This window comes from Pongo abelii, chromosome 11 (genome assembly GCF_028885655.2).
Source record: "Pongo abelii isolate AG06213 chromosome 11, NHGRI_mPonAbe1-v2.0_pri, whole genome shotgun sequence".
NCBI classification, from domain to species: domain Eukaryota; kingdom Metazoa; phylum Chordata; class Mammalia; order Primates; family Hominidae; genus Pongo; species Pongo abelii.
In genome coordinates, this window is record NC_071996.2 from 72,619,151 (window position 1) to 72,643,127 (window position 23,977).

Genomic DNA, 23,977 nt, shown 5'->3' on the forward strand with positions numbered 1-23,977 from the left:
TTGTCTACCTTCAATAATATAATTTTTGTCAATTATACCTCAGTAAAGCTGGAGGAAAAATAAAAGATCATTCTGGCTGGAATAAGGAAAGTAGATTGCAGGGGGCTGAGAGGTGATACAGATAAACTACTGTGCTAGAAAGAATTAACATAGAAGGCCTGACTGCTGTCCTTTGAAAGGCCTGCTTGCAAGGTTAGGCCTTGACTAGCATCAGGAGGGGTCCCACCATTCCCAGAATTGATAAGAGTGGCACAGTATGCCTAAACTGTTTGTACAAAGAGTATGGTTTATGCCGAATGTACCTGCTTTCCTCTTGAGAGTCTGGAATTTTGGTATGTACTAGGAAGAGAGTACCTGCATGACCCCAGTAAAAACCTTGGGCACTGAGTCTCTAATGAGATACCCTGGTATCCATTTCCTACATGCCATCACAGCTGGTTGTTGCTGGGGGAGTTTAGCACATCCTGTGTGGTTCTACTGGAAGAAGACTCTGGAAGTTTCCTCTGGACTTCACCCAATGTGCCTTTTCCCTTTGCTGATTTTAACTTTTATCCTTTTGCAGTCATAAGTCATAACAGCTATGAGTATGACTCTGTACTCAGTCTTATAAGTCCTCCTAGTGAATCATCAAACCTGGCAGTGGTCTTGGGGACCCCCAACACAGCCACTTTAGCTGGGATTATAGGTCTAGGCAAGAAAGGATGGAAGTCTAGTCCAGGGTGTTGAAACTGACTTGAGAAATATTTAAAAAGTAGAATTAACAGGACTTGGTGATTATTTTAATGGAGAAATTGTTAAGAATATCTGCAAGTTTCTGACTCCAGCAACTGATTAAATGGTAGTATCCATTTACTAGGGGAGGAGTATAATATAATAGAAGGAACACTGAACCTGAAGAAAAATGATCTATATGGATTCAAGTTCAGACCTGGGTGCTTATTAGCTTTGATATCACAAGCACATCTTTCTGAAGCTCAGTTATCCAGTTGAGACTGTTTTGAGGATTGAATGAGACACTTGAAGAAAATTGCTAAGTTATTAGGTAAATATAAATGTTAATTATCAATATTAAAGCTTCCATTTATTAAGTACCTAATATGTGCCAGAAGCTACCAGGCACTTTATATATTGTTACTACTATTTCATATTGCTAAGTTTTTTATTTTTATTTTTATATTTATTTGAGACAGGCTTGCACTCCATTGCCCAGGCTGGAGTTAAGTGGAGTGATCTTGGATTACTATAGCCTTCACCTTCTGAGCTCAAGTGATCCTCTGCCTCCCGAGTAGCTAGGATGACAGGTGCTTGTCACCGTACCCAGCTTTTTTTTTTTTTTTTTTTTGGAGACAGAGTCTCACACTGTTGCCTGGGCTGGAGTGCAATGGCACAATCTTGGCTCACTGCAACCTCCGCCTCCTGGGTTCAAGCTATTCTCTTGCCTCAGCCTCCCAAGTAGCTGATATTACAGGCAACCGCCACCATGCCTGGCTTATTTTTTGTATTTTTTAGTAGAGACAGGGTTTCACTGTGTTGGCCAGGCTGGTCTCAAACTCCTGACCTTGTGATCTGCCCACCTCGGCCTCCCCAAAGTGCTGGGATTACAGGCATGAGCCACCGCGCCTGGCCACACCCAGCTATTTTTAAAAATTTTTGTAGAGATGGGGTCTTTCTGTGTTGCCCAGGCTTATTGCTATAGTTTTCATTAAATTCTGAAGCCAAATTGGTAACCTAAACATCAAGATTTTTTTAACTTTATAAGATTTATATCATATTCCATATAATACTATCCTTAAGATGTATATCATATGGGGTAGACGATGTGTTGGTTTTAAACATTGAGACTCCCAGACATTGTTGTTGAGCATGTGAAGCCCAGGAAGGGCATTTGCCAGGGTTCCACAGCTATTCCAAGGTTGAATGGCATTAGCACTCTGGTCTTCTGAAAGAGAGCACCCTTTCCACTATGCTGAGTACTTCTCATTTATATGTTCTTTGGATGAATAGAGGAATTTTGCTTTCATAATTTCAGATCTGTTGGGCAGCAAATATAATAGTACATTATAATTTCAGACTCTCATGTCTCTAACCCCAGCTCTTTGGGAGGCTGCAGTGGGAGTATTGCTTGAGCCCAAGGAATTTGAGACTCACCTGGGCAACATAGGGAGGCCCCATCTCTACAAAAAATAAAAAACTAATCAGGTGTAGTGGCACATGCCTGTAGTCCTAGCTACTGTTGAGCGGGGCAGATTACAGGCCGAGATGAGAGGATCGCTTGAGCTTGGGAGGTCGAGGCTTCAGTAAACTGTGATCACGCCACTGCACTCCAGGCACCACACTGCCTAGGTGACAGACTGAGACCTTGTCTCAAAAACAAACAAACTATTAAGTGTTGAAAACAAAAACCAATTACATATGCAAGGAAAGGCATATATTTGTAAAACTATTTTGGTACAAAATATCTAGATTCCGAAGAAATAATAATTTTTTTTCTCTTGCAGACCACTTTACCTGCCTTGTGAAGGTACTTTTTACTCTACTATACACACAGGCTCTTGCAGCACTCTCAGTTAAATGCAGCGAAGAAGATAGGTCAGCCTGGAAACACGCGGGAGCTCTCAAAAAGGTTAGTCTCTTTCTAAATTTGTCATTTAGCAGGTAGGTGAAGTCATTTAAGCTGGGGATATTGAGTGAATAAGAGTAGGTGTTACAAAATGAGTTACTGGTATTTTAATTGTAAATTGAGCACCTACAGGCTAAAAAATGTTTAAAATGTTTTCACTAAACAATGAGGCCTTCTATATCTGTCTCTAAACCTCATCCTTTTATCCCTTTATATTTGAGCAGTTTTGTTTTGCTTTTTCTGCAAGCCTTAAACTTAGAGAACTTATAAAAATTGTGCTAACACAGTGAGCACATGATAAAATATCTGCAGACTTATCTATTTTATTTGCCGCTTTTTCTTTTTGTCCCTATCTCCAATCACAATCCAAAGATAGCTTTTGATGCACCACTTCTAAATTTAAAATCCTAGTCTTTTCTTTCTTTTTTTTTTTTTTGAGGCAGACTCTCTGTCTGTCTCCTAGGCTGGAGTGCAGTGGTACAATCTCGGCTCACTGCAACCTCTGCCTCCTGGGTTCAAGCAATTCTCCTGCCTTAGCCTTCTGAGTAGCTGGGACTATAGGCGCCTGCCACCATGCCCGGCTAATTTTTGTATTTTTAGTAGAGACAGGGTTTCACCATGTTGGCCAGGCTGGTCTCGAACTCCTGACCTTGTGATCCGCCCACCTCAGCCTCCCAAAGTGCTGGGATTACAGGCGTGAGCCTCCGCGTCCGGCCAGTCCTAGCCTTTTCTTAATTATGCGTCTTGAAATATTACCTTTTTTCATGTTAGAATATATACAAGTTCTTAGCAAACTCAAAGGAACTCAGTTTAAGCTAAATTATGCAAACTATTTAGAAAAATTATGCTAAATGTAAATACTTTCAGTAGCTTGAGAACAAATGAGATACTATAGAGTTATAGAACCGAAGAACTGACTGAGTGGTTCAGCTTAGAGATAGATAAAAGAAGAAAATTGCTTCAGTGTTTATTTGTAGTTGGTAGGAAAAAATAATAGGTATAGTGTAAATTGAACCTTTTGATTGGCTCACAGAGTCTTAAGGAGTTTTTAAACGTCATTAAAACTTTTTTTGTTGAAATCATATCTACTTGTATCAAAGGAGAGAGAACCAATTATAAATACATGAAATGTATTCAATATAACCTTCACTGTTATCATCAGTTTACTCTCATATCACAATTATGTGTACATTTAACATCGTGTCATCACAGAGTTCACTATGTCTTAATTATGGATTAAGGATAATTATTTATTATATGTCAGTTGGCCATCAAACCCAAATACAAGGCCAATCTCCTGCCACTAAATAGAGATGTTACTTTTTTAGTCAAAACATAACTGTCTAAGCCTCAGCTTTCTCAAAGGTAAATGAAAGGTTTGGACCATATGATTTATAAGGGCACTTCTATTTCAATTCTGTTATTCTAAATTCTCAAAATTAATTTCTGTCTTTAAAGATTTTTTTCCCCTTGTTGCTGGTTAATTCTTGGACAGTTTTTCTTTTTGTAATTATCTTTAGTTTTTTCTTTTTCTTTCTTTTTTTTTTTTTTTTTTGAGACAGGGTCTCATTGTCACCCAGGCTGTAGTGCAATGGTATGATCAGGGCTCACTGCAGCCTCAACCTCCTGGGCCCAAGGGATCCTCCCATCTCAGCCCCGACGAGTAGTTGGGACTACAGGCTTGTGCCACCACACACGGCTGATTTTTTGTATTTTTAGTAGAGCTGGGGTTTTACCATATTGCCCAGGCTGGTCTCGAATTCCTGGACTCAAGGTAATCCACCTGCCTTGGCCTCCCAAAGTGCTGGGATTACAGGCGTGAGTCACCTTGTCTGGCCTATTTTTCCTAAATATTCTTTTAATTTTTCTGACTGCAATGTAATCTGATATTTGGATTGTTAGTGTTCAGATAGTATTCAAATCAGGTATATTAGGTTTCTGTGCTGTGTCATTATTTAAATATGTTTCCTTAGTAAGCTGTCTAATCATGAAAAATAACACATTTAAGAAATTTGCTGATAAAATTTGGGTCTATTTATTTACAATTGTAAATCTGTGAAGGGAGGAACATGATGTAATTTAGGTAACTGGTCCAGTTTTTTTCTGAGCCTCGTAATTGTTAGTTATTTTTAAAAAACACTTAATAAAATACTTTATATGAGACAGATTCTTATCAGAACATTAATTAGAAGTATATTGGCTTATAGCCATATAAATATATATTAGTGTATTAGTTTATAGCTATATAAAATTTTCTTTAGTGAAAGAAAATTAAAAATTATGATAGTCTGTAGGTTGGTTTACTACATATTATTAGCTTTTTCTATAATAGACATAAACATTTAGATACATAGCAGTTTGTAAATGCCTGTAATACCAACAACTATACTGTAATACACTATTTTATGTTAGGAACTTGAGGATCTGTGGATTTTGGTTTCCAAGGGGGGGTTCCTGGAACCCATCCATCATGGAAACTGGGAGACAACCATATTTATGAGTGATGAAATATACCACTGTGACCTCTGTAACTACTTAGATTTCTGCATCATTGATTACTCTTATTTTTTTCACTTCCTTCTTTACGTCTTCTCTCACCCCTTTCCTTCCTTTCTTCCTTTCTTCATTGAATTTCACTTATTCGCTTCATCTCTTTAATTGCTTATTTTTGGCATACTAATTGTAATGAAAACGTATTTTTGCCAGATCTAATCTGGCCTATGGTAGTAAAAGTATCAGTAGTATATATTTTTTGAAGGGGTGTTAATTTGATAATGAGATTTAGTTCTGAAAAAGTCATCATTCCAGTTAGTGTAACTCGTACTTTTTTGGTCAATGGAATTTCTGCTAAGAGTCTTTATACTAGAATTTCTTTTCTTTTTTCTTTTTCTTTTTCTTTCCTTCCTTCCTTTTCCTTTCTTTCTTTTCTTCCTTTTTTTTTTTTGACAGGGTCTCACTCTATCACCCACGTTGGAGTGCAGTGGCATGATCACGGCTCACTGCAACCTCAAACTCCTGGGCTCAATCGATCCTCCCACCTCAGCCTCTGAAGTAGCTAGGACTACAGGCGCACACCACCACACCTGGCTAACTTTCCCATTTTTTGTGGAGAGGAAGTCTTGCTGTGTTGCCCAGGCTGGTCTTGAACTCCAGGCCTCAAGCAATCCTCCCACCTTGGCCTCCCAAAGTGCTGGGATTACAGGCATGAGCCACCATGCCCAGCCTACTAGAATTTCTTAGTCTGGGATCCTTGGATAGGTTTTGTTGTTTTGTTTGCTGGGGTGTGGTATCATAGCATCCAAAATATATTGAAATCAAAAACTTTAAGAAATACTGTAATTTAGACAAAGTATTCTACCCAGCACAGACTCTCTTGCATCTCTCGACCCTTGATCCTTTTTTAAATTTAACCCACATACTTTTGCCACCTCCCCCTTAGGATTCTTCTTATCTCGATTTTAGGTCTTTCATCCATGTTCTCAGAAATCATGTTTCTTAAGCTTCATGAGCCTACTTTTTTGTTTATTCAAAGATTGCCTATATAAAATATTTTTCTTAATACTTTGTATTGTGAAGAAGTCTCAATACAAAGCAGTGAACATTACATTATATTTAACTTTCTGATATGATATAAAACTTGCTATGTGTAAAATAAGTGCTCAAAATGTATTTGTTAATAATGACTTAAAAGTTATCACTCAGTGACTTACTTAGCCGATCTGAACAGAAATACTCTTCTCTTGTACTCTTTGAATCTTTTACTCAGAAAAGTATATTGAATTTAGGAAGCTTTTAGACTGAATTGTACATTTAGAGAAACTTAACTATGCCATATTGATTAATAAATAGCAAATCTGTGGTAGTATTTTGAGTTTTCTACAAATCTATGGTAGTGTTTTGAGTTTAGGTGAACTCTGCCTATTTAAGAGATAATTTACTTAAATCAATTTTAAAAACATGATACATTGCTGTTTTGATATTTAGTGGGATATTGATTCTTGTGAATTATATGTAATCTATAGGTCATTATATTAAACAAGTAATCATACTGGTGATTAATTAGGTAAGGATGGGGCGAGTCACATGATATAAGGAGAACCACTGCAGAGTCAGAGTCATTTTTATAGTTTAGAATCAGGACATAATACTACATGGCTGAGTGAATATGGTGGAAAGCACAGGAGTAATTTAAAGATAATGCAAAGAAGTGATTATCAGAAGACGCACACCCAAGCAAGTTCCAAGGTCCAATACTCCAAAACTTCAGTATTACCAAAATAAATTTCATCAGTTAATTAGCAGGTATTTCTTGCTCAGATTTTTGTTATGCAGAGGGATACATGGGAAATAAAAAGCATAGTTCATGATATTTTGGAATTTACAGTCTAGTTGGAAAGAGCACAGTAACATGAACAAAACAATGAGGAACTATAGAAAGACCAAATATCATCCAATAATAAATTCTCTGATCCAAACTATCAGTGCTGTAAAAGTTTAGGTTAAACTTACATTCTGTGGTGTTTATCCCTTCCTATATTTTAGGATTTTAAAAGTATAGTTAATAAGTAGAATAAAGGACATCATAGCAGTTCTGACTTTATCCCAATTTACATTTTATGGTAATTTGCATGTTACACTTTATATTTCAGTGAATATAAAAAGAAGTCCATTTCTTTATGTATAAAGATTTTATTGACATACATTTGAGTTCATAAAAAGCCATTATTTTTTCTTTCTGATAAAATGGAAGTAGGTCACTAAGATCAACTTGTAGACTGTTACTTAATGTCATTATCTGCATATTCTGTAATAAATATATTGTCCTATTTTATTTTTATAGTGTATTATTTTAATAAATCCTCAAAGACATTTGAGGGAAATTGTAAATGAAAAAAATTTGTGGTCTATATTTTTTCTGTTGTATGCATATGTTATATGCATATATTATACCACTATAATGACTATTTTTTTTTAATTTGGCTCTTTTCACATTGTAAATATTTTTTGTACAGCTTAAATTTGCCACATTTGCTGCTTAGAAAATGTTTTTTAAGTTGGTATTCCATTTTTTAGGTAACTCCCTCACTCTTGCTGGTCATTTCTAGTTTCTTGCCGTAATAGTGCTGTACTGGATGTCTTGTACATATAGCTATTTTTTTTTCTTTTGGATTATATCCCTGGAAAGAATTCCCAGGGGTGGGAATTACTTGGTCAAAAAACATGATTTACATATGTTTATTTACATATAATTATGTAATTTATATGCTGTCTTTTAAAGAAGTATTGGAATAGCTTTGACCACCTACCCAGTTTCATTGTGAATCCAGAGGTGTACAGTTTTACCCAAATTTTGAAGAATTGAAGCTCATATGCTTGAAAAATAATATAATCAGTTTTACTCATTAAAAATTATTTCCAATGTAAATTTTTTATAATTTTCAGTGACCAGTGTAACCAATATTTTAATTTTTTCAGAGTACATGTGATGCAGAAAAGTCTTACGAAGTATTACTGAGCTTTGTGATAAGTGAACTATTTAAAGGAAAGTTATACCATGAAGAAGGAACTCAGGAATGTGCAATGGTATGTTTTTGCAAAAATCAGATGTAGCGGTTATTTAGTAAAAAATTTACATTTTCTTGCCATTATCAATGTAATTTTTAAAAACTCTTTATTGTAGACTGACTTGTTCAAATTTTCTTTTTTAACTTTAGGTTAACCCTATTGCTTGGTCTCCTGAATCCATGGAAAAATACTTACAGGACTTCTGCTTACCTTTTCTCAGAATCACCAGCCTTCTTCAGCACCACCTTTTTGGGGAAGATTTACCTAGCTGCCAGGTAGGTAATTTGGGATATGTAAGAGGGAGCTTTTTTTTTTTTTTTTTTTTTTTTTTAGATGGAGTCTCTCTCTGTTGCCCAGACTGGAGTGCAGTGGCACAATCTCGGCTTACTGCAACCTCCGCCTGCCAGGTTCAAGCAATCCTCCTCCCTCAGCCCCCCTAGTAACTGGGATTACAGGCACACACCACCATGCCCAGCTAATTTTTGTATTTGTAGTAGAGACAGGGTTTCACCACATTGGCCAGGCTGGTCTCAAACTCCTGACCTCAGGTGATCTACCTGCTTCGGTCTCCCAAAATGCTGGAATTACAGGCATGAGCCACCGCACCAGCCAAGCCTTGTTTTTATAATAAGCTATTTTGTTTTAAATATACTGGTATGTAGTGTAGTACATATGTAACTGTCATATGACTATATGTTAATCTAGCTTAAAGGTATAAATATTTAGGATATTTACTATTTCTGTTGTATTTGTAAACATCCACCCATTTTTATGATAATATTACTAATATTGGATATTTGAGCAGCTTTGGATTAGATCAATGATGATACATTCCCAGTACTTGATGAATAGGACCATAGGAGTCAGTCTGATTGACATTTGTATCCCTAACATCATCTGCTTTTAATATTCTTTTAAAAGTTATGTTGGTCAGAAAACTGGTTGGTTGAAGATATGACAGCGTTTATAGCAGTATTCAGTTTGTAACCAGTTGTATTAAAATGGGTGAATGAATTATCACTGGTTTAATCTATTTCATAAAACTGTGGATTGATATGAGTGGGCAAGAAAGTGACAGGGTAGGAAACCAGAAGGTAAGTAAACCCAAACTGTGCTTATAGGAATGTGATCCTGACTTATCTGCCATTCAATTCTAGGGAATTTGATGTGGAAATTTAACATTTATCATATTTATGGCCTTTGAATTCTGAAGTATATCAGAATTAAGCAGTTTTGTGTTCCCTCTTTCTTAAGTAATTCACCATTACATTAAATAGTTTTGAATTCTTTGGTTTTTATCAAGTGCTTCAAGACATATGCTGCACATTTGTCACCAAAACATTCTTTTTAGAGTTATAAGATGTTGGACAAATTCTTAGAATAATCATTCATTAGATATTTTCTTTCACAGTTTTTAAATTTTATATTTCAAAAAAGTGTGTTTCTTTCTGGCATATGAGCATCCTCAAGCATGGGGAAGAGTAACTAAACAAAATCAACTTCTTTTACCACCTGTACTTTTTTCATATTTAAAGGCCATTGGCTGTGGTTCTCTCTGTTCTTGTTACCTTATGGCTTATTTTGTCATTTGTTTTTATGAGAGAGTATTTTTTGCCCATAAGTTGGAAAGTATGTGGAGGCAGAAGTTCTTGAGCTGGGCATTGAAAGTTGGTCTGGTGTTTGAGTGTACAGTGATGCCTGTAGTGGAATACCACATGTGTTTAGACCAAGAAAGAAATACATTCAATATGGTGCATAAAAAGGAACAGTGTGACATAGTGAAGAAAGAGATTAAAATATAGTTGTAATGGATCTTGAATTTCATATGAGGGAATTCGGACCATTGAAAGATGTTAGACAAAAATATATGATTCAAATTTTGTTTCAGGATAAAACCTCATTCTAGTATAAGACAGATTGTGAAGAATAGACAGATGGGAACAGAATAGACCAGTTAGGAAAGGACATACTGGGAATAGAAGAGGCTGGAGAACGATTAGAGATTTCAGAGATAAAATAGGATTTGACAACTAGTTGAATGCGTGAGAGTCAAGAGAAAAGGAAGAATCATACTATACTTGTTTCTTGAGACCAAGAGACATGAACTTTTAGGGAAAACTTAATAGAAGGAGGAAATACAGGGCAGATGCGTGGGGGATGGAATGAAAGTATTTTGTGTATATTCAGATTGAGGGGTAGTTGGACCCTTTAGGTGGACCTGTTCAACTGAAGTGAGAAAAGTGAGATCAGAGCTTTAGATAGAAATTTGTTCTCCTTTTATTTAGTTTCTGTCATCTATGTAATCTTACTTTGTTTGTGTATACAATAGTACCCCCTTATCTGCAATTTTGCTGTGGTTTTTGTTACCCATGGTATACTGCAATCTGAAAATATTAAATGAAAAATTCCAGAAAAAAACTATTCTTAAGTTTTAAATTGCACACCATTCTGAGTAGCATGATGAAATCTCATGCTGTCTTGTTTGGGACATAAATCCTGTCTCACACTGTCCTACCAGGGACATAAATCATCCTTTTGTCCAGCATATACATGCTGTCATCTTCCAGTGTACTTTTCCCACATCGATTTATTTTTCATTGATGAACATCTAGGCTGCCTCCAACTCTTTGCTTCCATGGAAAAAAATTAACTGTTGCTATGAACCTAATGTCTTGTATATTTTAATATAACGATTTCTTGAATATAAAGTTTCTCTGGGCTGTGTACCAGCTGTGGGATTGTTGGAGCCATAGGATACATCCTACCTATCTGTTTTTCTAAATGGCTGCTCAAGGCTTATATTCCCATTTGCAGTGCAAGAGGATTCTTGTTTTCCCCCATATACTTGCCAGCACTTCTTCTTAGCCAGTGTGTAATGTTTGGCAGTCAGTTGAGTACAAAGCATATGCTTATGGTTAATTTAATTTGCATTTCTCTAATTATAAATGCAATTTCATATATTCATATACTTAGCCAGTTAAATTTCCCTCTGTATACTTTCTGTTCCTAGTCTGGCCATTTTTAAAAACTGGGTTTCTGTGATTATCTTCATTCTGTTTTTAAGCATAGTAGATATCTTTTCATTGGCTTTTGTTTAGCCATAGTGTCCTTTGTGGAATAGAAATTTTTCAGTTTAATGTTGTTAGAACGATTACCTTTTTCTTTATGACTTGTACTTTTAGAATCTTATTTTAAAAATCCCTTTCCATCATATACCCCAGAAATATACACACCTACTATGTACCCACAAAAATTAAAAATTAAAAAAAAATCCTTTTCCAGCCTGAAATTATAAATTTATTTTGTATTTTCTTCTATTATTTTCATAGTTTTATCTTCACATTTAGATTTTTAATTCAGTCTGGGGTTTATTTTGTGGTGTGGTATGAGATAAAGCTCTAATTTTTTCTCTATTTGATAAGACAGTTTTTCCAACACTATGTACAAATTATTTATGAAATAATCTAACTTTTTTGGACTGATTTTTCATGGTATCAAGTTTTCACATTTCTGGATTATTATATACTATTAAGCTATTTGCTTCTGTACTAGTAGCAGTTTGTTTTAATTACTGTGGTTTTATTATAGACATTGTATCTGATAGTGTGAATGTCCAATTTATTCTTGACATCTTTTTTCTTTTTCTTTTTTTTTTTTGCTATATATGAGCTTTTATTCTTTTTTATTTTTTTGAGACAGAGACTCACTTTGTCGCTCAGGCTGGAGTGCAGTGGCGCAGTCTTGGCTCACTGCAACCTCCATCTCCTGGGTTCAAGCAATTCTCCTACCTCAGCCTTCCAACTGGCTGGGATTACAGGCATCCACCACCACACCCAGCTAATTTTTGTATTTTTAGTAGAGACAGGGTTTCACCACGTTGGCCAGGCTGGTCTCGAACTCTGGACTTCGGGCGATCTGCCCGCCTTGGCCTCCTGAAGTGCTGGGATTACAGGCGTGAGCCACCACATCCAGCCAAGCTTTTATTCTTATATACATTTTTTAATCTGTCAAGTTACTTCCAAAATCCTACAAGATTTTAGTTTGGAATTATCTTCAATTTATAGTTTTAAGACATTGAACATGGTTTATATATTCATTTAGTTAGGTGTTTTAATACTTTTTTTGGGGGGAGTGGGGGAAGACAGTCTTACTCTGTTGCCCAGGCTGGAGTGCAGTGGCACGATCTCAGCTCACTTCAACCTTGACCTCCTGGGTTCAAGCAATTCTTGTGTCTCAGCCTCCCAAGTAGCTGGGATTACAGGTGCGCACCACCACACCTGACTAGTTTTTTTGTATTTTTAGTGGAGACGGTTTCACCATGTTGGTCAGGCGGGCTGGTCTCGAATTCCTGGCCTCAAGTGATCCACCCCCCTCAGCTCCCAAAGTGCTTGGATTATAACACTTTTAATAGAATTTTTTAATCGTCCAAGTCTGGAGCATTTTTTTTTATAAAGCTAATTAATTCTAGAGGCTTTATGGTTGTGATTTCTATTTAAATGATATCTTCTGTTACATTATCTGATTAATTTTTCCTGGCATGTACAAATACCATTGATTTTTGTATAGTCTTCTGACTGGCCACTTGCCAAAGTTTTTTATTCTAATAATTTGCCTTTTTATTATTTTAGGTATTCTATATAATTATGATCAAATAATCTGAAAATACTATAATATGTCCCATTTTCAGTCTTTATTTCTCTGTTGTCTTAGTGCACATCCAGTACTATTTTGAGCCATGGAAGTGATAGGTAGTGGCCCACCCCACCCCCCCAAAAAAAATGCTTCTACGTATCCTGTGCCTTTTTTTTTTTGCTTTTATTATAAATAGAATCATTTAAGAGTTATGTTTTCTATGTGTTGCTAAAATGTAGAAACTTAATGGAATTTTTGAACATTAGTCTTAGCTGTCCTGCTAAATTGAGTTATTCTTTCTAATAGTCTGGAGACTCTCAAGCTTAGCAGTACATTTTTTAATCAAACATTTTGTTAAGCATAGGAAATAATCAAGAATGGTAACTAGTAGATGTTCTAACACAGCAAGCTTGTTCTCCACAGTAATCTATTAGACTTCCTAATTTAGTTAAATATCTTAGTCTAGCACTACTTCTACCACCATGTTAGGACTAATGATAGTAACCTATATAGTTCCCTTATCTTTTCTCTCTTCTTAAATCAATCTGTCTTATTCTCTAACTCTGGATTTCTAAATAGAGCAGCTTCACATAACTTTTAAGTTCCATAGCATTGTTTGTAAAGTAGTTTGTGTATGTGCATTTTTATTGGAAGAAAATAGTTATAAGATTCTCTCAGGGGCTCATGATTATCTAGCCCCCCCACCTCCTTAAAACTTGAAGAACATTAATATATCTCCTTTTTTTCTTCTTCTGTCAAAATAATTTTCCCATGAAAAAAAAATAATGATAGCTAGCATTTACTACACATTGACTACATGCTAAGCACTGTTTAAGTGCTTTGCATTTTAATTCATTTAAACTTCATTATAGGCCAGCTGCAATGGCTCATGCCTGTAATCCCAGCACTTTGGGAGGCCGAGGTGGGCGATCACGAGGTCAGGAGATCGAGACCATCCTGGCTAACACAGTGAAACCCCGCCTCTACTAAAAATACAAAAATTAGCCAGGCGTGGTGGCGGGTGCCTGTAGTCCCAGCTACTTGGGAGGCTGAGGCAGGAGAATGGCGTGAACCCGGGAGGCAGAGCTTGCAGTGAGCCGAGATCGCACCACCGCACTCCAGCCTGGGTGACAGAGCAAGACTCCGTCTCTAAAAGAAAAAAAAAAAAAATAATAATAAACTTCATTATAACTGAGAGGTAGCTGTTATTATCCTCATTTTCCAGACAAGGAAGCAGGCACACAGAGATGAAGTAACTTGCTCAAGATTCATACCTCGTAAGTAAAGCAGGCAGAATTTGAAAACATTTAGTTTGAACCCTGACCCTGCACTATTAACATCTGGACCCAGGCTATGCTGTTCCTTGCCATACAAAACATTTTTTGAGTTTCCTGTCATAAGCTGGAAAAGTGTTGCTGTTTTTCTACCATTGGCAGTTCCCATCTTCCCAAGTTATTTTGTGCATTACATGTAAAATAAATTCCCTCTCTCAATAGAGCAAGAAGATATAACAATTGTAAACATATATGCACAAAATAACAGTGCCCCAAATTATATAAACAAATGTTGAAGGAAGAAACAGACAAATCTACATTATATTTGGAGACTTCAGTGTGCCTTCTTAGTAATCAATAACAAGTAGAGAGCAAATCAACTAGGATAAAAGAGACCTGAACAACACTATTATGACATAACTACATCTATAACTTCTCCAACAAACAGCAGAATATATATTATACATATACAACTACACATGGAATATTGTTCTTTAGAATAAACCATGTGTCAAGCCGTAAAGTATCAATTTTCAAAGAAGTGAGTTATAAAGTGTGTTTTTTGACCACACAGAATTAAATTAGAAATTAATAACAGATAGAAAATCATCAAATCTGTGATAAGCATCATAATTCTAAGTAATTTGTGGCTCAAAGCAGAAATCACAAGGAAGTAATTTTTTTTTGAGACAGTTTCCCTCTGTTGCCCAGGCTCGAGGGCAGTGGTGTGATCTCAGCTGACTGCAAACTCTGCACCTGGGTTCAAGCAATTCTTCTCCCTCAGCCTCCTGAATAGCTGGGATTACAGATGCCCAACACCATACCTGGCTAATTTTTGTATTTTTAGTAGAGATGGGGTTTCATCACGTTGGGCAGGCTGGTCTTGAACTCCTGACCTCAAGTGATCCACCCACCTTGGCCTCCCAAAGTGCTAGGATTACAGGCATGAGCCACCTCACCCAGCTTAGAAAATATTTTTAACTGAGTGAAAATGTAAACACAATATACTGAAATTGTGGGATCCAGCTAAAGCAGTTCTTAGAGGCATATTTGTCACTTCAAATACTTTTTTTGAAAAAAGAAGAGCCAGGCACCAGGCACAGTGGCTCTCGTCTGTAATCCCAGCACTTTGGGAGGCCAAGGTGGGCAGATCACGAGGTCAGGAGTTTGAGACCAGCCTGGCCAATATGGTAAAACCCCGTCTCTACTAGAATACAAAAATTAGCCGGGCATGGTGGTGTGCGCCTGTAGTCCTAGCTACTCAGGAGGCTGAGGCAGGAGAATCACTTGAACTTTGGAGGCAGAAGTTGCAGTGAGCCGAGATTGTGCCACTGCACTCCAGTCTGGGCGACAGAGTGAGACTCTGTCTCAAAAAAATTAAAAAATGAACGCATAAAAATTAAAAAGAAGAAAGATCTAAATCATTATCTGTTTCTACCATATGAAGCTAGAAATAGAGCAAATTAGACCTGAAGCAAGTAAAAGAAAAGAAATAATAAAAATCAGAACAGAAATTGATGAAGTTGTAATAGCAAAACAGTAGAGAAAATGAATGAGTCCAAAATCTGGTTCTTTGCAAAGATCAGTAAAATGGATAAACCTAGATGACAGGAGCTCAGCTGAGCTGGAAGAGAGCTGATTGATAAGAAAAAAAAGGAGAGGTGGTACAAATTACCAATATCAGGAATGAAAGAGAAGACATCCATATTGAGCCATAAGAGAATATATAGATAACATTTGCCAACAAATTTGACAACTTAGATAAAATGGTTAAATTTCTTGAAAGATACAAATTACTAAAACTGACTCAAGAAGAAATAGAAAATCTGAATATATGTATATCAAGTAAGAAAATTAATTTAGTTATCAAACTTATATAATTGTTACGCATCCAGAAAAGAAATATCAAGAACTTTATACCAACAAAGATAACATTGTGGTAAACTCTGTGAGACATTTAAGAAAGAAATTGTACCAATACTCCTGAACCTATTTCAGAAAATAAAGGAAGAAGGAACACTTCTGAACTCAATTTATAAGGCCAGTTTTATCCTGATAGTTGAACGAGGCATTATGAAAAAAACTACAAACCCATGTCTCCCATGAACATAGAAGCAAAAGCCTTCACAAAATATTGGCAATAGAAAGGATAATACACTATAGCCAAATGGGTATTTTTCTTTCAGCTTTATTGAGGTACAAGAAATATTTGAGTTATAAATATTAAGGACAAGTAAAAATTATATATATAGTATACAATATGTAATGTTTTGATATATGTATACATTGTGTATGATGACCACAATCAGGCTAATTAACATATCCGTCATCTCACATAGTTATCTGTTTTCTGATGAGAACATTTAAGATCTACTCTGTTAGCAAATTTCAAGTATACAATACAGTATTATTAAATATAGTCATCATGCTGTACATTACTTCTCCAGAACTTATTCATCTTATAACAGAGTTTGTACCCTTTGGCCAACATCTCCCCATTTCTCCCAGACCCTGGCAACCACCGTTCTACTCTGCTTCTACTTTTTAAGATTCCAGTGTGAGATCATGCAGTATTTGTCTCTCTGTGACTGGCTTATTTCATTTAACATAATGTCCTTCAGATTCATTCATGTTGTGACAAATTGACAGCATTTCCTTCTTTTCTTAGGTTGAATAATATTTCATGTGTATATAGTCATCCATCACTATCTATAGGGGATTTGTTCCAGGAACCCTCCCAGATACTAAGAGCCTTAAATGTTCAAGTCCCTTACATAAAATAGTGTAGTATTTGCTTATAACATATGCACACCCTCCCGTATATTTTAAATCATCTCCACCCTAGATTACTTATACCTAATATAAATGCTATATGAATAGTTATTATAATTATTTGTATTGTTTTTTTTTAAAAAATATTTTTGATGTATGGCTGGTTGAATACGTGGATATGGAACTCCTGAATACAGAGGGCTATTTCTTTATTCACTCATCCATCAATGGACACTTAGGTTGATTAATATCTTTGCTATTGTAACTAATGCTGCATTGAACATGGGCATGACCAAATGGGTTTATCCCGGAATGCACAGTTGGTTCAACAACAAAAGTCAATTAATTTAGTTCACATATTAATTGAATAAATGGGGGGGAAACCATATGATCGTTTCATTTGTCAAAGAAAAGCATTTAACAAAATCTAATGTACTTTCATGGTAAAAACACTCACAAAGCTAGGAATAGAAGGGAATTTTCTCAGCCTGATAAAGAGCATATCAAAAATGCTTAGCTAACATCATGCTTAATAGTGAAAGACAGGAACAAGACTGGAACAAGACAAGGATGCCTGCTCTCACCACTTTTCAGCATTGTACTAAATTTTCTAGCAAGGCAGGTAGGCAAGAAAAAGAAAAAAAGACATCCAGATTGGAAAGGAAGAGGTAAAACAGTTTGTTTGCAAATAAAATGACCTTACCTCTAGAACACCATAAGGAATCTCCAAAGAAACCTATTAGAGCTAATAAGTTCAGCAAGGTTGTAGGATGCAAGATAGATGTACAAAAATTTCATTGTATTTCTATACACTAGCAGTGAGCAATCTGAAAATGAAATTAATAACATAATTCAAATTACAATAGGGGTGATGAAAATATTTTGGAATTAGATACTGGCAAGGCAGTATATTCATGACAATTTCATGAATATACTGAGAACCACTGAATTGTATATATTAAAAGAGTAACATTTATGGTATGTGGCTTATACCTAAAACTTTTTCTAGCTGTGTGAAAAAAGACTTGTATCCAGAATGTGTCAAAAATTCTTTTAACTCAAGTGTAAGAAAACAAAAACCCAACACAAAAGTGGGCAAAACACTTGAATAGATACTTCTTAAGAGAATATATATGAATGGCCAACAAGTAGATGAAAAGATACTCAACATCCTTCTTCATTAGAGAAGTACCAATTAATATCACAAGTGATAATACCAAGTGTTGGCAAGGATTTGAAGTCCTAGAAGTCTTATTCATTACCGATAGGAATGCAAAATGGTATAGTCAATTTGGAAAAGTTTGGCAGTTTTTTAAAATATTAAGCATATGCTTACTGTACAACCCAGCAGTTCTGCTAAGTATCAACCAGAAGAAATGAAAACATATGTCTACATTTAGACTTCTAAATGAATGTTCATAATAGCCAAATTCATAGTCAAAATCTGGAAACAACCATCAACATGTGAATGCATCAACAAAATGTGGTATAACATGAATGAGTCTCAAAATAAGTGAAAGAGGCCAGGTACAAAAGATTACATCCTGTATGATTTTAATAGTAGAAATATCAGTGGCTGTTTGGGTCCAAAGAGTAGGGGCCAGGATTGACTGCATAAGAACATAAGCAAATTTTAGGGTGTGATGGAATTATTCTAAAACCGTATTGTGGTGGTGGATGCATGACTATACATTTACCAAAATTCATTGAACTATACATAAAATGGTTGAATGTTATGATATGTGGATTTATAGCTCAGTAAAGTTTTTAAAAATGCCTTCTTTGTTAAACTATATAAATGGAAGATTTGCAAATTTCTAGATATTTGAAAATTAACATGTTTCTCAGCTTGCATATAATTTTTCTTTTTCATCTGCATTTCTTCTTTGTAGCATATTTCAGAATTTTGTACTTAATGTGCATAATTAGTTTTGCAGACATTTGTTGAATGTCTGCTATGTGCCAAGCATTAGGAAGACAGAGTTCCTACCTCCAGAGAACTCACAGTCTTATGGAGAAGGCAAATTTGATTTTAAAGCAATCATTAAAAGGTCAGGAAACAACAGGTGCTGCAGAGGATGTGGAGAAATAGGAACACTTTTACACTGTTGGTGGGACTGTAAACTAGTTCAACCATTGTGGAAGTCAGTGTGGTGATGCCTCAGGGATCTCAAACTAGAAATACCATTCGACCCAGCCATCCCATTACTGGGTATATACCCAAAGGACTATAAATCATGCTGCTATAAAGACACATGCACACGTATGTTTATTGAGGCACTATTCACAATAGCAAAGATTGGAACCAACCCAAATGTCCAACAATGATAGACTGGATTAAGAAAATGTGGCACATATACACCATGGAATACTATGCAGCCATAAAAAAATGATGAGTTCATGTCCTTTGTAGGGACATGGATGAAATTGGAAATCATCATTCTCAGTAAACTATCGCAAGAACAAAAAACCAAACACCACATATTCTCACTCATAGGTGGGAATTGAGCAATGAGAACACATGGACACAGGAAGGGGAACATCACACTCTGGGGACTGTTGTGGGGTAGGGGGAGGGGGGAGGGATAGCATTAGGAGATATACCTAATGCTAAATGACGAGTTAATGGGTACAGCACACCAGCATGGCACATGTATACATATGTAACTAACCTGCACATTGTACACATGTACCCTAAAACTTAAAGTATAATAATAATAAAATAAAAAATAAATAAAGTAATAGGAAACATAAATGCAAGAATAAAAGTGTTTACAAGGTATGAAGGACTAATTATATCTGAATGGAGCTGAGTGGTCTGAGGTTTCATTAAATGGTGTCAGGGAAGGCTTCCCTAGTGAGCTGGAATTTGGAGGATAATAGGAATTGATTCTGTGGACAAGGGAGAGTAGACACATTAGCCTCCTATGTGGTCTTTCAGTTAAATAAAGAGGGATTGGGGAATATATTTCTGTGTTTCTAAGACTAATAAGCTTCTTTGAAAATCAACTTTTAAGATATGAATTCTTGGTCACTGATATCTCTGGTACTTTTATTAGCAAATAGAGCTTTGGATTACCTGACTCCTAACAATTCCACCCCCCTTTTTAAAACTGATTTTGTTTCACACTCATTCAAAGTCTAGGCACATTATTTAGCACTCTCTCTTGTGAATTCCATGTTTTTACTATTGTTCCTTATCCACACTGATAACCTAAACGTTTTAAACCAGAAATAACTTTCTCTTTGCCCCAAATTAACATTTGCTTTCATAGAGTAGCTAGGTTCTATAGAACCATTAGCTATATATATACTCTATTTAAAAAATAAATGTATAAAAGAAGCAGATGTCATTTAGGAGTTATATTTCAAAGAGATGTAGTTTGGGGATATTTAGATATAACAGCTAGGAACCTTTTTCTCTCTTGTTTCTCCTACTCCCTTCACTTTTTTTCAGTTGACTCAGTTAAGAAAGTTTTCTTGTTGTCTCAAAGTAATTGATGAGGGTGACCCTTAAAATCTATGTAATAGGAAATGTTCTTGATGAAATATTTTCAGAATTTCCTATTTCATGTCTAAAAGGAAGAAGAAGAATTTTCAGTTCTTGCCAGCTGCCTGGGACTTCTGCCAACGTTTTACCAAACAGAACATCCATTCATCAGTGCCTCCTGTCTGGATTGGCCAGTCCCAGCATTTGATATTATAACTCAGTGGTGTTTTGAGATAAAATCGTTTGCTGAAAGACATGCAGAACAAGGAAAGGTATGTTAAAAGAGTTGTACTAGCTTGCCACGGTGGTGATATGCTAATAGGTAAGAGAATAATGAAGACTGTTAAATTTTAGGTCATCTGTTTTTGACAGCAATTATAAAACCTGATTAAATTGAAAAATGGTTTACTTATGTAGATTGTATTTATGAGTGTATAACAGAAGAAATATTTCAGCTAACAAAGGTAAGGCATTAGTCAATACTTTTAGTTTGTTTGGGGTCAGCAGATTTTTATTGAATACCTTAAGTAATCACAGGCTTAGACTTGGTAGATACAAAGGAATTTTAAGGTAGACAAGGAATTTACATTTTTGTTTGAAGAACTGGCTTATATTTTTAAAACAAATTGGACTAGCAGATCTAAAAGGTCATGTCTTTAACTTTAAAATTTGTTGGGCCTATGCTACCGGCTCAGCTAGTTAAAGGGTTTGTATTGAAGATGAGTAGAGTGGGAACAGCAGTGAGTGGCTGTGTATGCCATGGTTGGAGGCTCAGAATTCTAGAACTACAGGTTTTTAAAAATTGAATAATGTGATGAAAGTAGTATTTTGGGGAGTAATTCTGGTGTCTTTTTAGTGGATAAATTAAAGTAAGGATAAAGGGAAGCCAGAAAATATTTAGGTGGTGAAAAAAATGTAGACTATTTTTCTGATTGTAAAACTTGGAAAGTAACTAATGTAAGAGACATTTGAGAAAAATATAGGACTTGGTGACCAGATGTACATGACTTTAAGATCTTGAACTCCAATCATTAGGAGAGTAGTGTCTAGTATATATAGCTACAGTAGGAACATGCGGCTGCTTAAACACCATTGCTGATGCCCCATTGCGTATGGAAGAAGGTATGGACTCCTTGCATGGCATTCAAGGATCTTCACCATCTTGCTTGCCTTTCCATCTCATCGTATAGCCTTCCTCTGCCATTACCTTGTTCAAATCACAAAAGAATGTTTCATAAGTATGCTATACATTTTTAAACTTCAGAACATTACTTATTGCTGTTACTAAAGCAACCTTCTTACCCTTCTGTTGAATTAATAATCACTGTTTGCTAAGTAATTAATAATCACCTTTGCTAAGATAAATGTGACTTCCTCCATGAAGATCTGTCTGATAGTCCATCTTCCTTACATCCTAATCCCTTTTTTTTCTGTTGTTCTATAAGGCTGTACTTTTGTGACTGTCTCTAACAGTTGTCATGTTTATTACATTTGTTTCTTTAATGTGTCTGAATGTGGGCTCCATGAAGCAGAAATTGTTTCTTATTTATCCCCGGTTTCTAGAAAGTGCCTCATATATACTAGTCACCTAATAAGTATTTGTAGAATAATTAAGTTGTGGGGTGGTGTCTTTGGCAGAAATAGAACGTATTAAAGGGGAGCCAAGTTTCAGGGAAAGTGAGAATTTTAATTTTGAATATCAAAGGGACAATAAAAAATATTTCAGATGGATGTGTCAGACTAGGTTTCATTTTTAAAACATTGGAGTGAATAATAAAAGATAAGCATAAGCTATAAATGTCTCTGCTTTTGTTCTTTTCCATTTTTTGCTGAAATCCTTAAAAAGATGCTCATTTTATACCCTTTTTTTAAAAAAAAAAAGGAAAGGGAAATTCAAGTTAATTGAACCTTGCATATTACATATACAAATATCTTCCTGTCTAGTAATTTCTTTATTCACAGAGCATATAGCAATAATTTGACATCATACTTTGATGTCTGAAAACCTATGCAGAATGACATGGAGTAAGAGATGGGTATAATTGTAGAACCAAGGCAGGGAAAAAAGTAATGAGCACACCCAGAGTTTGTCTTCATATGAGCCATAGGTTAAAATCAAGCCTACATTTTAGCTGAATGATTATTGGTATGTATGCTGATGGAAAATAAGAATTTATCATTTTAAAATATTCAATCTTTTTATATAATTGGGTGATAATTATTGTAGAGGCAGTATAGTAGACATTTGATTAATTTATTAATTTATGCTAATGCAGAATTTTTGCCAGTTATGTAAGTACACCACCATTTGACCTGTATCCCCACTTGTGTCCCTGCTCCACTCTTGTGTTCCTAACCCTGATCCTGACCCTAGGTCAACCAGATTCTCTTTCTCAGGAATGTTAAATCTGTATAGAGAGACTTAGCAGGGTAAATGGTGACAGGAGCTGTATAGTCCAACAGTACTACCCTTGAAAAACTCTCTGTGAATTACTACTTCTGAATTTTTTTTATCAGTTAAGATTCTTTGTTTGGAAACAACAAAATCCAGTTCTGATTTAAAATAAGGAAAACCAAAGCAAACTATGACAGAAAAAAAAAAACAAGATTCATTGGAAACATACTTGGTAACGTGCAGAATTGAAGAGCTTAACTGTCATCGCTTGGGAAGAAGAGAAACCACAAAGATCTCTGATCTGTTTTCTCTGAAGTGCTGCCACCAGATAACTAAGCTTCAAACTTTTTCTTTCCTTTCATTTGCATGCTCAAGGTTCAGATTCCTGGGAGAGAGAATCTGGTTGGCCTAAATGTTGTAATACGTATACCCCAGTGGTGGGACAGGATCTTGTGTTGGGGACAGCCCCATCAGAACTGTACGGAGCAAGAAAAGGGGTTATTTTCCAAAAGAACTTATAATGTTATTAATATAAGAAAGCAGCAAAGGATGCTAGGAGGATTTAAAAAACAAACTAGTGGCCCACTACTTTCACATCTTACCTTTCTGGCACATACACACCCTTCTTCTCATTCACAGTTTCACTTCTGCTGTTGAAAATGATGTAACCATTTTAATTATGACTGCAAATGCATCTGTGGCTTTCCCAAATAAGCAACCTGATGTCACATATAGTCCTTACATCATCAGGCCTCTCTGCATCGAGTAGCTCTGAGAGATGTCCATTGTTCCTCTCATTTGTTGTGCTCACACCCAGATGGTCTGGAAAATTTTAATTAGTACCTACTCACCCTGAATTCAATAGTAAGAGAATGAAAATGTTGCAAAGATATATGATACAGTAAGCAAGATTTGCAAGTAGTCATAAAGCTGCAGCTAATATACAGTCAAATATATATGACTTTCTTCTTTTACCATCCGGGATCCAGCACACCTCAACTGATTGGATTTGTTTGAGCAAGGATGTGATAACAAACTGTATTCTGAGAGGGCTGAGCTTCTGGTGATTGGTCCTGTCTTTGTTTCTATAAGGCTGTAATCATTCTGTGTTAAATTTCTGCCTTTCAAGCTTGGTCTATGGTGGGGGTGGTGGTAGGGGTTTTTAAGTTCCAAAATATTGCTCTACCAATTGTATGGCAATATTTTTATTCTTCTTGATAGTCATGGTC

General features: G+C 35.7%; 1 protein-coding gene across 3 annotated transcripts in view; it reads left to right on the forward strand.

Moving 5' to 3' along the window:
* The window catches only part of UBR3 (ubiquitin protein ligase E3 component n-recognin 3), a 256,407-nt gene that overhangs the window by 225,234 nt on the left and 7,196 nt on the right, over nucleotides 1-23,977 (forward strand). For all 3 annotated transcript variants that reach the window (XM_024243049.3, XM_024243051.3, XM_024243050.3), the window contains exons 33-36: nucleotides 2,499-2,623; nucleotides 8,096-8,203; nucleotides 8,335-8,460; nucleotides 20,446-20,625. In XM_024243049.3, coding sequence (XP_024098817.3) covers nucleotides 2,499-2,623; nucleotides 8,096-8,203; nucleotides 8,335-8,460; nucleotides 20,446-20,625 — 539 coding nt within the window. The remainder of the gene's footprint in view (nucleotides 1-2,498; nucleotides 2,624-8,095; nucleotides 8,204-8,334; nucleotides 8,461-20,445; nucleotides 20,626-23,977) is intronic.